The 12,833-nt window shown below is 36.8% G+C and overlaps 1 protein-coding gene across 1 annotated transcript; it reads right to left on the reverse strand.

Annotated features, from left to right (window-relative positions):
- Window positions 1–579: 579 nt before the first annotated feature.
- Window positions 580–7,002, reverse strand: LOC107778174 (GDSL esterase/lipase At1g28580). Its single transcript, XM_016598377.2, has 5 exons — window positions 6,701–7,002; window positions 5,831–6,049; window positions 3,764–3,912; window positions 1,988–2,261; window positions 580–1,120 (listed from the first exon to the last, which is right to left on the reverse strand). The coding sequence occupies exons 1-5, from the start codon at window positions 6,966–6,968 to the stop codon at window positions 834–836; spliced, it is 1,197 nt and encodes a 398-aa protein (XP_016453863.1). The 5' UTR covers window positions 6,969–7,002; the 3' UTR covers window positions 580–833.
- Between the last annotated feature and the right edge of the window lie 5,831 nt (window positions 7,003–12,833).

Raw genomic sequence — 12,833 nt, forward strand, 5'->3', positions numbered from 1 at the left:
TTATATGGTGTTTGTGAGCAAGTTTTAAGGTGGTCTATGATGTTTTATAATTTCTTTTTCTTCTTCTTCTTCTTTGCCGTAAAAACAAAGGTAACAGTGGATTTACATGGTGTTTGCATTGTGAGAAAGTTTCAAGAGTTTATGATATTTTAGGGTTTCTTTTTCTTTTTTCTCTTAGTTGTAAAATGAGTTTGTTAGATTATTGTTATTTTGACAAATTGATGATTGAGGTTTGTTTTTTATGATATTTGAAAGTTATATTTCAAATTTGAGCTTATTTTGGAGTAGATTTGGGTGTTGAATCGTGTGTTTGATTGTTAAAATTCGAAGAACAAGTTTTTATTTTTGGGTAATTTGCACTTCAGAAAAAAAAGTCTTAAGTGCATGCAAAAATTAACTGCACTTCAGACCAATTAAGTCTTAAATGCATGCAAATATTACCCGCACTTTAGACTAAAATAGTCTTAAGTGCATCTTAAATTTTCAACTTCAGACGCAAATTTTTCCAACTTCATGCCCGCTAAGTCTGAATTTGATCCTAAAGCGGGTAAACTTATAAAGTTTTGTGCAATATGGATATAACTTCAATGGTGACGCTAAAACTAGGTATATATGTAAATCCTCCCCCCTAAAAAGGACATTTGCGTAAATTAACCGACAAAAAAAAAACTTAGAGCCCATTTTAAAGTCTATAAATACAAAACCAGAAAAATCAAACCGAACAAAATTATTCAAGCTCAACGTTTGGATTACATTCTTACAAATGGTAAATTCTTACACACTTTTTATAACATGAATGGCTAATCTAAAAGAATATTTTATTTTTGCTGGTATTATATTTTAAAGGTTTCTTTTGGGCTTTCTAAATTTTTGGAAACTTGGGCCTCACTAATATCAAAAGGACAAAAACTATTAATAGGAGGATTAGTGAATGGGCCTTCCAATAAACTTTTTGTCATCCATTTATAAGCAGCCTCTGTCAAGTGATAACCATCCCAATTAATATACTGGTTAGGATCCTCACAACTTGTTGCTGGATAATTGCCACATTGAGCAAACGGATTAAAATTATATGGACCTCCACCTCCACAACATGTTACAAGTCCACCCTTCAAAAATCCTGCAATATACGCGTTAAAACTTAGTCGCTTTAGGGATTTACATCAAACAAATAGATATTTGACATACATTTGGACATAATGTCTCTTACTTAATTATGGTACTACATGAAGGTAGTATGTTAGCAATGTATCCATTTTGTCTTTTCTTTAAATAATATGATGTTTCCCACTAGTTCTACGACCGATTAGAATGCAATGATTGTGTAAGCAAATATTTGTATTAAAGGACAGCTCAGTGAACGAAACATTTTGTATTCACGCAAAGTTCAGGGAAGGATCGCACTCCAAGGAGTGTGACGTAGGCAGCCTACCTTGATTCAAGCATCAGTCACTGATTCCACGGCTCGAATTCGTGACCTATAAGTCATACGGGGATAACTTTATCGTTTGCTCCAAGACTCCCCTTCTAAGAAAATATTTGTATTAAAGGGCAGTCCAGTGCACGAAATATCCCGTAATTCATGCAGAGTTCGGGGAAGGGCCGCATCCCAATGGGTGTGATGTAGACAGCTTACCCTGTTGCAAGCATCAGTGGCTGATTTCATAACTCGAACACGTGACCTATAGGTCACACAGAGACAACTTTATCGTTGCTCCAAGACTCCCTTTCTAAGCAACTATTTGTATTAAAGGGCAGTCCAGTGCACGAAATATCCCGCAATTAATGCAGGGTTCAGGGAAACGCCGAACCCCGAGGGGTGTGATGTAGGCAGTCTACCCTGATACAAGTATTAGTGGCTGATTCCACGACTCGAACCCGTGACCTATAGGTCACACAGAGACAACTTTATCGTTGCTCCAAAACTCCCCTTCTAAGCAAATATATATAATGTCACCGAATATAAGTTAAATCCAAGTAAAATTACCGTATTTGCTAGGAGCGCGATAGAGTTGCATTGCAGCATTGTAATAATCAGCATAGATAATATTAACATGGGGATGGATCTCTCTAAGACGATGCAATTCCCTTTGAAGAAGTTGATTATGATGGGTAGCAAAGTGATTAGGCCAAATGAGACAACCCAATTCATCATAATCTTCTTCATTCCAGCTCTGGTAATATGTCAAATAAGATGAGGTACATCCAAGAGGTAACACACTTGGCACCATTATTGTTTTTGCCCCAAGCTCCACTAGTTCCTGCATTCAATATAATACGGGATTATTACACAGATAGCCAGCCAGTATAAGTTATACACTTGTTATATACACATATTAATTTTGTTATAAAGTATGAAGGCGATGGGAGATTGAGGTTTTTTTTTTGGGGGGGGGGGATTTGAAATTGAATTCTTTAAGTAGGCACTTTCATCAAAGATAGATGTTGATTGCTTTTTTGGCACTAGTATGATTGCTTTAATAGTTGAAGTTGACTTTAAACATAAGTAATACTCCCTCTCCCTCTAGTTAAATTTTTACGAGGTAGTTTGACTCGGATGAAATTTAAGAAAAAAAAGAAAACTTTTAAAATTTATGGTCTTAAAAGCTTAAGGGGTAAAAATTTTGTGGGGTCATGACATTTGTATAGTTATAACAGCTTTTTCATTAAAGGTAAAATAGGTAAAATGAAAAGATTAAAGTTAAATTATTTCCAAATTTAGAAATATATCATTTATTTTGGAACAGACTAAAAAGGAAAGTACCTCATCTAATTTGAAACGGAGGGAGTACTTTGAAGTGAATTATAAGTAAATTTGAATAAAAAGTTAATAGTAGTATATACCTATGAAATAAACTAAATCTACATATAAATTCTTTTTTCAAGAATCTGTACTTAAATGATAACTTTCTAATTTAAGAAGGCCTTAATGAATTAGAATAATTTCAAGGTCAAAATATTTTATTTTAACCATTAATATGTATTTGGTATGATTAAAAACATTTTGTGTAATGCCATTGCCAAAACTCATTCGGAAACACAAACAGAACAAGTTATGGATCAAATGGATCCACACATATTATATAGGCTGTTGACTGTGGACAGGCTTACTAAATAGGGATATAAAAGAACTATGGGACAGAATTATGCTTTGGTCGAGAAGACAGGTAGGCACACTACTAACTGGAACCAGCACATGGAATGGATAATCAAGAATGCCAAAGGAAAGACTCAAGCAGCTCAAATGTTTAAAATGGTCTATGTAATCGACGGTGAAGCAGAATTTTCATTAAGGGAATTTAAAAAATAAAAAAAAAGTAAACATACGATAAATCAAGAGAATTCAATAGCTGACAAAGAATTGCAGGTTGTAAGTTTTGTATCAAAAAAAATGAATTATTTTCTCGAAATACATATTTCGGTGCTTTGTTTAAGAGTGAAAAGTATTTATGAAAGAATATTTATTCAAGGTTGATTATAGTTTTAGCAAATTGGACAGAGTTGTAATGAAAACTTTGAATATTAAAGATTGATAAGAATATCTAAGTATTCAATATTGGAAAAGTAATATAAACTTAAAAGTTGACATATTAAAGAAAACGGTTATATACTGCCAATAATTGAATCTTTTTCCCTTGTTTGAGGAAAATATTTTCCTTAAAAAGTATTTTTTAATATCATACATCAGAAAAAAAAATTATCGTTTAAAAATATTTTTAGGAAAAATATATTTGTCAAGAGGATGAAGGAGCTAGACACTTACATGAGCACCAGAGACAATTGTGTGGACGACTGAAGGGATGATGGGTAGAATTTCATTTATATTTTTGCCTGAAAGAAGTGCATGTGTATAATCATTGCCTCCAAATTCCCCTAGAAGAAATAATGACCTCTCCAAAAATTTACTGCAACCTGTCCAAGAGAACCCAAAGTAGGTAAATTTTTGCAATTTCTTCAAATATAATCGGATAGTTTATCCACAACTCACTCCAAATTTTTCAACAGACTTGAAAATATTCTATTGGGTAGAGGTGAAAATGATTATAATGTGTCCAAAATGTCCCATATAAGAAGTTTTACGTATAAATAAAAAGAAAGAAAAACGAACTTTATGGTCCTGTCACGGCTCAAGGCAACTGTCTGCTTTAACTTGATTATCTGGGGTGTAATTCAAAAATAGCCAGACTTATAAGCTAATTGAAAAATAATCATAATTTCAAAGGTAATCGAAATTTAGCCACTTTTCATGTAAAGATAAATTTGAACAAAAACACTGTTCAAAATCCGGAAAATATTCCAGCATAATATACTGGAGTTCGATTTTTTACATGTGAACTTCCAGCATAATATACTGGATTCCAGTATAATATACTGGAATTCCATCATAATATGCGGGAAGTTCATACACACCTCCAATCTCCAGTATATTATGCTGGAACTTTCCGTGTGCTGGAATTCTAGCATAATATGCTGGAAGTTCATACACAGGTGCATCAATCTCCAGTAAATTATGCTGGAACATTCCGTGTTGCAACAAAATAGCAGCTATAATTGAATAACTTTACAAACGCTGGCTATTTTTCAATTACCAGTCCAAAAATTGACTAGCCCGTGCTATTTTTACATTATTTTCGGTCACTTGGCTTTTGGATTTTACCGTTTGTTTTGGTGGGTTTTAATCTAAACGCCCCTCAACCTTATATGGTCACTATCTATCCTCGCCATTTTAATGTAAGTTTTGCCTTATCAAACTTTACAAGGAATTTCTTTTCGAGTTCAATCGTCTGTTAGTAGAATAAGTCAAAGATTATGTTAGTTGTTTTGATTTGTTTACCTAATATCTAGGAGATTTGGTTTCTGTTACCTAGAGTTTAGTAAGTAGTTCCAATCTTTATGCTTTTCTAGTTGCTGTAATTGCCTATAAAAAGGCTGATGGTGTTGAATAAATAAACCAAGCGAGCAGTAGCTCATTAGACATAATATAGCTTTTCTTGTTCTATGAAATTCTGTTTTTACTTCGTTCCAGCATCACCTCACTTATTTATTCCATTTTCTAACATCGTCAGCGATCTATAAATTATTAGGCTCACCTTTAAAAAAGCGAATAATAACTTCTTAGACCCCAATTAGTCCATAATAGGTCCAAAGAAAAACTCCAATGGAATCTTCCAGTTGTTTGTCTCTTTCCTACCAGGTTTGTCCCCACCCCAAACCCCACAATTATTATTGATAAAATATACTCCTCCGTTTCAAATTATATAAGATATTTTTTTTTAGTACGTTCCAAAATAAATAATATATTTTTATAATTGAAAATAATTTAACTTTAAACACTTCATTTTATCCATTTTATTCTTAATGAGAAGCTTTTATAACCACACAAATGTCATGGTCCCACAAAACTTTTACCTCTTACGCTTTTAAGATCACAAGTTTCAAAAGTCTTTTTTTTTTCTTCTTAAACTCTGTGGCGAGTCAAACTATCTCATCTAAATTGAAACGTAAGGAGTACCTTTTCTTTAACTTGTTTACTATATTAAAAATACATTTTTATTTTTACTTGTCCATTGTGGACAGTTAAAGTGAACGAAGGACCAACAAAGGTTGTGGTGGAGTGACAAGTACTCCTTTAATCTTAACCAAAGGTTTCGGGTTCGAGCCCTGGTATGAAGTCGCCTTTGTTAGAGAGCGTTTTACCCAATGTGAGAATTTCCGACACGAATCCGAATTTAATAGGACCCCAATATAGATACCGTATACGGGACGAAAAACCCAAAAAAAAAGAAATTAACGAAGGGAGTAGGAAACAAGATAACGGAATGACATTCACCTGAAGGATTATGACATAAGTATGGAAGCATTTGTTTGAACCAATCCAATTGATCCCACATAGAAACATTAGTTACTTTGTCATAAATTCCTCTTTTTTCATAGAATTTTGCATCCATAGCTCGAGATCCAACCACTGCAAAGTTTATTCCAGATTGCATATTTCCTCCATCTCTAGCCTCCTTTGAAGGTGGTGGAAGTGGAAGTCCATAGTGTTGTGCTGTTATATTAATTATCACAATATAAAGATTAAATAAATTGATATGACAAAATATTGTTCCGCATCGAGCGGAGCTAGAGGGGCGGAAGGGACTTTATTCGAACCCGCTTCCCCGAAAAATATATAAGGCGAAAATTTATTTTACTTTTACCGTATATAAAGACACGCAATACTATTTCGCATATAAAGACATGCAATGCTATTTCGAACCCGAGACTAACATATGCACAACACGTGTGTATGTTATTATGAAATTTTAGAGTGCAAAAGATGAATAATAGTGCTAAGTAGTAGTTGGACTTTCATCCATATATAATGAAAGAAGTTATTTTTACTCGGAAAACGTTTTTCTTTAAAAAGCATTTTCTGATAATCAAACACCAGTATATAATTTCTTACGAAAATGACTTATTCACTTACAAATCAAACATTACAAAATATTTTATTAATAAAAATAGAAGAATTAACCCAAATAGCCGCGCACTCAATTGCTTAAACTAAAAATAGTCGGTGGATGTATAATATATGCATAATTTATGTATTATATGTATATAATCAATGTATAATCTATACATATGGCTAGATTATACATATGTTTTAAATAGTTCGACCAACATAGTACCTAATTAATTAAGAAAGTTTTATACTCACCAATGAGATCAATGAGAAGACGGCCATCAGAGCAACGACCAGTAGGACGATTGAAGTAGGTTTTTCCATAGGGAGGAAAATACATGTGAGGTTTTCTACCAGGTGGATAGAGGTGAACTAAGTTTCCAGCATCAGTAAGAGAATCACCAAATCCAAAAATGGATTTGTAACAATTACTTGTAGCAATTTTAGCAGAAGCAAAGAAAATACATGTAAAAAAGTAAATAATTATCAGTTGAGAAGAAGAAGAAGACGACGAAGAAGCCATTGGAACTTTTGGAAAAGCCAAAGGGACACAGCCAATATTCTCAAATTGCATGTGTTTAAATACTCGTAGACTTTGATGCTCAAAACATTATTAAATTTACCAACTTTGGTCCCATTGTTTTTTTTAAAGGTTTTTTAATCATTGATCTATGGTGTTTTCTTTTTTTCTTTTTTTCTTTTTTTACTTTATTTCTGGTTAAAAGTTTTCTTGGAAGTATATTACGTACATATCTAGAAAGAGTATTCTAAAGTTAAATTTCTCCTAAATACATGAACGTGACATTTATTATTTTTGGAACAAACAAAAAAGAAAAATATAACACGTAAATAGGGAAAGAGGGAGCATACGTCTTAATAAGAGTATTTTGGAGATCACAAAAGATATTAGGGATAAAATTATAAAAGATATAGTCAAATGAAAAGTAATTATAAGCTGCAACACATAAGTTTTGAATCCCCTTATATAAATTTCTAACTCTGCTTCGGACTGTTTGTACACATAATGAGTACAAAATGTTTATTTTATAGCTTCTAAAGTTTCAGAATATTAATTCAGACAGATCAAACTGGTCTTATATAGGAGAATAAATGTCCTTTTTCAACTTTCAAGAGAGGTTAGCCACCTGTGGTTATAAAAGATAATAAATTCTAGAGATGACAATTGGGAGGGGCGGGACACGGAAAGATCTAAATAGGGTGGTAGAGGCGGATCCAAGATTTCAAGAGAATGAGTGCACTATTATGAAGATACAAATTTAGAATTTATATTTGACGAATTTAACTTTAGTATCTACCATGTACCCACTACACTTTTGAAATTATAGGTTCAAAATTATATTCTTTTTTAAATTTTTAGTGATTTTTACGTATATATCTATAATCCGTACCGAAAACAAGACCGTACAGAGTGGGATTGGAACCACCAATTTCACTCGTAGAGGTGCACTCAATGATTATTGCACCATAGGAGTCTTTGAGCATGGGTTCACGCACATATAATTAAGTAATTTTTAAAAAATATAACATTATTATACCTCGTTCAGGGAGAGGAGTATGGGTTCACGTGAACCCATACCCTAAGACTTAGATACGCCCCTGTAGGGCGGGGCAGGACAGGGCGGGAAAAAATATTTTTTTTGAAAAACATTAATGGGTTAGAGCAGGCAGGGCAAGGTATGGAGCAAATAGGTTTTCTCCTTCATTCTCTTTATACATTCTAGATTTGTAAAAGATTTATAAATTTATAACAGAAGCGGTGAATGTTGAAATTATATACGGTCAAAATAGATTTCGGCCTTCCTACGTTCGATCGAGTTCGAGTGGCAAAAAACCGGAGTAGGATTTTGGGAGTGAGCTCCGAAGACAGTGCAAACGAGCCTCGAGTCCGAAGACTGCTCGGGGAGTCGGCTCGATAATCTTATCGAGCCCGTGACCAAATCGATCCGCAAGGCATTGCTTCGAGGTCGGAAATGCGCCACGCCCATCCCGAAGGTCGAACTCAAGCCAAGACCGAAGGGCCGACCCAGTAACGAGTTCGAGCCAGCATCGAGCTCACAGACAAGAGCCGTTACAACCGCACCAAGAGAGAGAATCTTGACGAGAATCGAGAAAGAGACAAATTATCATGGGTCCTCCACTATATGCTTTATTTTATTATAAATAAAGTAATGACCCTCTATTATAAAAGGGGGGATCCTTGTAATCTATGAGGACACTGAATAGATTGGAACAAAAGATCTTTTCTCATATACAAAGATATCTCCCTATGCTTGTTTTTCTTCATCTTACTCGTTATTTCTTCATCATTACCATTCTTATAGTCAAAATACTCGTATTGCTATCTTTGCATTAAAGGGTATCCCGTATCCTTAGAATCATATATAAATTTAACGTTATCTGATTTTTTGGGTAAACAGTTTGGCGCCCACCGTGGGGCTAAGGATAACAGTGATTGTTTGATATAAATCTGCAGTGCACACTAGTTTACAACTTCAAATCAGTAATGGCTTTACCTATCGACCACGAAGTCGTCCTTCAAGATGAAACCAACAACTTGGCACCCGGGGCCGGAAGGCCACTTGACGATGGCACTGAGGCTCGAATCGAAGTACACGAAATTTGAGCCGAAATACCATTGGATGTCAATTCACAAATAGCTCTGGAGGCGAATCAGCGTTCCGAACACGGAAAAAAGCATTCAGGACGGTACTCGATCCGTAGCCCGAGACGCCCATAATGCGGGAGAAATCAAAGCCAAACTCATATACAAAGCAGGTCGGATTCCAATCCGCTTCGAAAAATCACCCCCAGAACGGAGCCCGCCATAGTGAAATCAAACGAGCAAGAATTGGGGACCACTCCCGAAATTACTAAATTCCTCGAAGAACTCATAAAATGAGTCGAAGCCAACGACAAGAGAGTGGAAACATACAATGACATGGTCTATCAAATCTCGGTGGATCCACCAATGATAAAAGGGCTTGATTCGAAAAAATTCATACAAAAGCCTTTTCCCTCGAGTGCGGCCCCAAAATCAATCCCCAAAAAATTTTGTTTGCCCGAAATTCTCAAATATAACGGTACGATCGATCCTAGCGAACATGTCACCTCTTACACATGTGCTATCAAAGGTAATGATTTGGAGAACGATGAGATCGAATCCGTGTTGTTGAAAAAGTTCGGGGAGACCCTCTCGAAGGGAGCAATAATCTGGTATCACAATTTACTACCAAATTCCATCGATTCTTTTGCCATGTTAGCATATTCGTTCGTAAAGGCACATGCTGGTGCCATAAAGGTTGCAACAAGGAAATCAGATCTCTTCAAAGTAAAGCAAAAGGGTAATGAAATGCTGAGGGAATTCGTATCCCGATTTCAAATGGAACGCATGGAATTGCCACCGATCACAGACGATTGGGCCGTACAAGCTTTCACCTAAGGGTTGAACGAGCTAAGTTCGACAGCATCACGTTGGCTAAAACAAAATTTGATCGAGTATCCAACAATAACTTGGGCAGATATACACAACCGATATCAATCGAAAATTAGGGTCGAGGATGATTTCGGCGGGTATCCCGAATCGGCATACGATATGATCCCAAATAAAGTCTATAACTTCTTTCTCTCTTATTTTCTCGAACGCCTGCGCTTGAACCTATTTAGAAAAATAGTCAGTCATAAATAAAATGAATTTGGCTTTACCTGGGGTCGATGGCAGAGGGCCGACGATATCCATTCCCCATTTCCTGAACGGCCATGGGGATAGGACTGAGTGAAGTTGCTCTCCGGGTTGATGGATCATTGGCACAAACCTTTGACATTTGTCACATTTATGAACAAATTCCTTCGCATCTTTGCCCATATCGATCCAATAATACCCTGCTCTGATTATTTTTCGAACTAATGTATCGGCACCGGAGTGATTCCCACAAATGCCCTCGTGCACTTCCCATAGGATGTAATCGGTATCTCCCGGACCCAAGCATACTGCCAACGGTCCATTGAATGTCCTTCGATATAGCGTTCCATTCGAAGCCAACATGAATCGAGCAGCTTTAGTCCGTAAGGACCTAGAATCTTTAGGGTACGATGGGAGTTTTCCGCTCTTTAAGTATTCAATATACTTATTTCTCCAATCCCAGGTTAAGCTTGTAGAATTTATCTCGGCGTGACCTTCTTCGATTACCGATCTTGAAAGTTGAACGACAGTCCCCGAGCTCAAGTCATCTACCTCGACCGATGATCCCAAATTCGCAAGTGCATTGGCCTCATTGTTTTGTTCTCATGGAACATGCCGTAAAGTCCATTGTTGAAATGGTGCAAAGTGACAAGCAGTTTGTCTAAATACCTTTGGATTCTACCTTCTCCAACTTCGAAGGTTTTGTTTACTTGACTCACCACCAACAAAGAGTCACAATTAGCTTCAATGACTTCTGCTCCCAAGTTTTTAGCTAGCTCGAGACCTGCAATCATGGCTTCATACTCGGCCTCGTTGGTAGTCAACCTGGTAGTTTTAATAGATTGCCTAATAGTGTTACCCGTGGGTGGTTTCAAAACTATGCCTAGCCCGGACCCCTTCACGTTCGAAGCCCCACCCGTAAAAAGGATCCATACCCCTGATGATGTACCCGATTTCAATAGAAGTTCTTTTTCGACTTCGGGTACGAGGGTTGGAGTGAAATCGGCCACGAAGTCTGCTAAATTATGAGACTTGATGGCCGTACGGGGTTGATATTCGATATCGTACCCACTGAGTTCGAAGGCCCATTTGGCCAATCGGTCTGATAGCTCGGGCTTGTGCAAAATATTACAAAGTGGGTAAGTGGTTAATAGGCATATGGGATGACATTAAAGTACGGCCTTAACTTTCTAGAAGCGCTTATCAGTGCAAGTGCCAATTTTTTTAGGTGCGGATTTCTAGTTTTCGCTTCTCCTAAGGTCTGACTTATATAATAAACGGAAAATTGCGCACCTTGCTCTTCTCGAACTAGGATGCCGCTTACGATGATTTTCGATACTGCCAAGTACAAGCAAAGTTTTTTGTCTGTTTTTGGAGTGTGAAGTAGTAGTGGGCTTGATAGATATCGTTCTAGTTCCTCTAATGCTTGTTGGCATTCCGGGGTCCAAGCGAAATCGTTCTTCTTTTTGAGTAGAGAGAAAAATTTGTGACCTCGATATGATGATCTCGAAATGAATCAGCCTAAGGTTGTCCGTCCCGTTAGCCTTTGTACAGCTTTCACGTTGTCCATGATGATGATGTCTTCGATGGCCTTGATTTTATCGGGGTTAATCTCGATTCCCCGATTCGACACCATGAAGCTGAGGAACTTGCCCGAACCGACCCCGAAATCACTTTTTTCTGGGTTGAGCTTCATGTTGTATTTCCTCAAAATCTCGAACGTTTCCTGCAAATGGGTCAAATGGTCCTCTGCGCGTAGGGACTTAACTAACATGTCGTTAATATAAACTTCCATTGATTTACCTATTTGTTCTTCGAATATTTTATTTACTAGGCGTTGGTAAGTAACTCCTGCATTTTTTAGCCCGAAGGGCATCACATTATAACAATATGTTCCATATTTGGTGACAAATGAAGTTTTTTCCTGGTCCTCCGGGTTCATCTAGATTTGATTATACCTGAAATAAGCATCGAGAAAAGTGAGGATCTCATGGCCGGCCGTGGCATCGATTATGCGATCGATATTGGGCAGCGGAAAGGAATCTTTGGGGCATGCTTTGTTCAAATCCTTATAGTCCACACACATTCTAAGTTTGTTTCCTTTTTTTAGGCACTACAACTACATTGGATAACCATTCGGGATATTTCACCTACCGAATGGACCCTATCTTGAGAAGTTTGGTTACCTCGTCCTTTATGAATGCGTGCTTTCCCTCGGACTGGGCTCTTCTCTTTTGCTTCACCGGTCTGAACCTAGGTCCAAGCTTAGCCGATGCATCGTTATGTCCGGTGGGATCCCTGTTATATCTAAATGGGACCAGGCAAAACAATCAATGTTATCGATAAGAAATTGAACAAGTTTCTTCCTGAGTTCGGGGCTCAACCCCATTCACAAGTATATCTTTCGCTCGGGCCAGTGCTCGATTAGTGTGACTTGCTTTAGTTTCTCAATTTTTGATTTGGTGGCGTCGGAGTCATCGAAAATCATGAAAGATCAAGGGACCCTTTGATCATCATCTTCTTCAATCTTCTAGTTATCTGGTTGGGTCCAAGCCGATATTTGTGATTGCTATTTGGTGTTCCGTTCTCCTTCTGAGCCCGATACCTTTATCGGCGAAGAAGAGGACATTGATTTCGCTTCCTCGACGGCTAACATTTTTTTTGCAGCCGGTTGTTCTCCGTACACTA

Source organism: Nicotiana tabacum, chromosome 23, assembly GCF_000715075.1.
Source record: "Nicotiana tabacum cultivar K326 chromosome 23, ASM71507v2, whole genome shotgun sequence".
Taxonomy (NCBI): domain Eukaryota; kingdom Viridiplantae; phylum Streptophyta; class Magnoliopsida; order Solanales; family Solanaceae; genus Nicotiana; species Nicotiana tabacum.

Excerpts from the sequence above, each read along its gene's own strand:
- LOC107778174 (XM_016598377.2), bottom strand. The coding sequence starts at position 6,968 with ATGGCTTCTTCGTCGTCTTCTTCTTCTTCTCAACTGATAATTATTTAC. Across the intron at positions 3,913-5,830 it reads CTTATGTCATAATCCTTCAG|GTTGCAGTAAATTTTTGGAG; the intron begins GTGAATGTCATT and ends TCTCTTGGACAG. Across the intron at positions 2,262-3,763 it reads CAATTGTCTCTGGTGCTCAT|GAACTAGTGGAGCTTGGGGC; the intron begins GTAAGTGTCTAG and ends TATTGAATGCAG.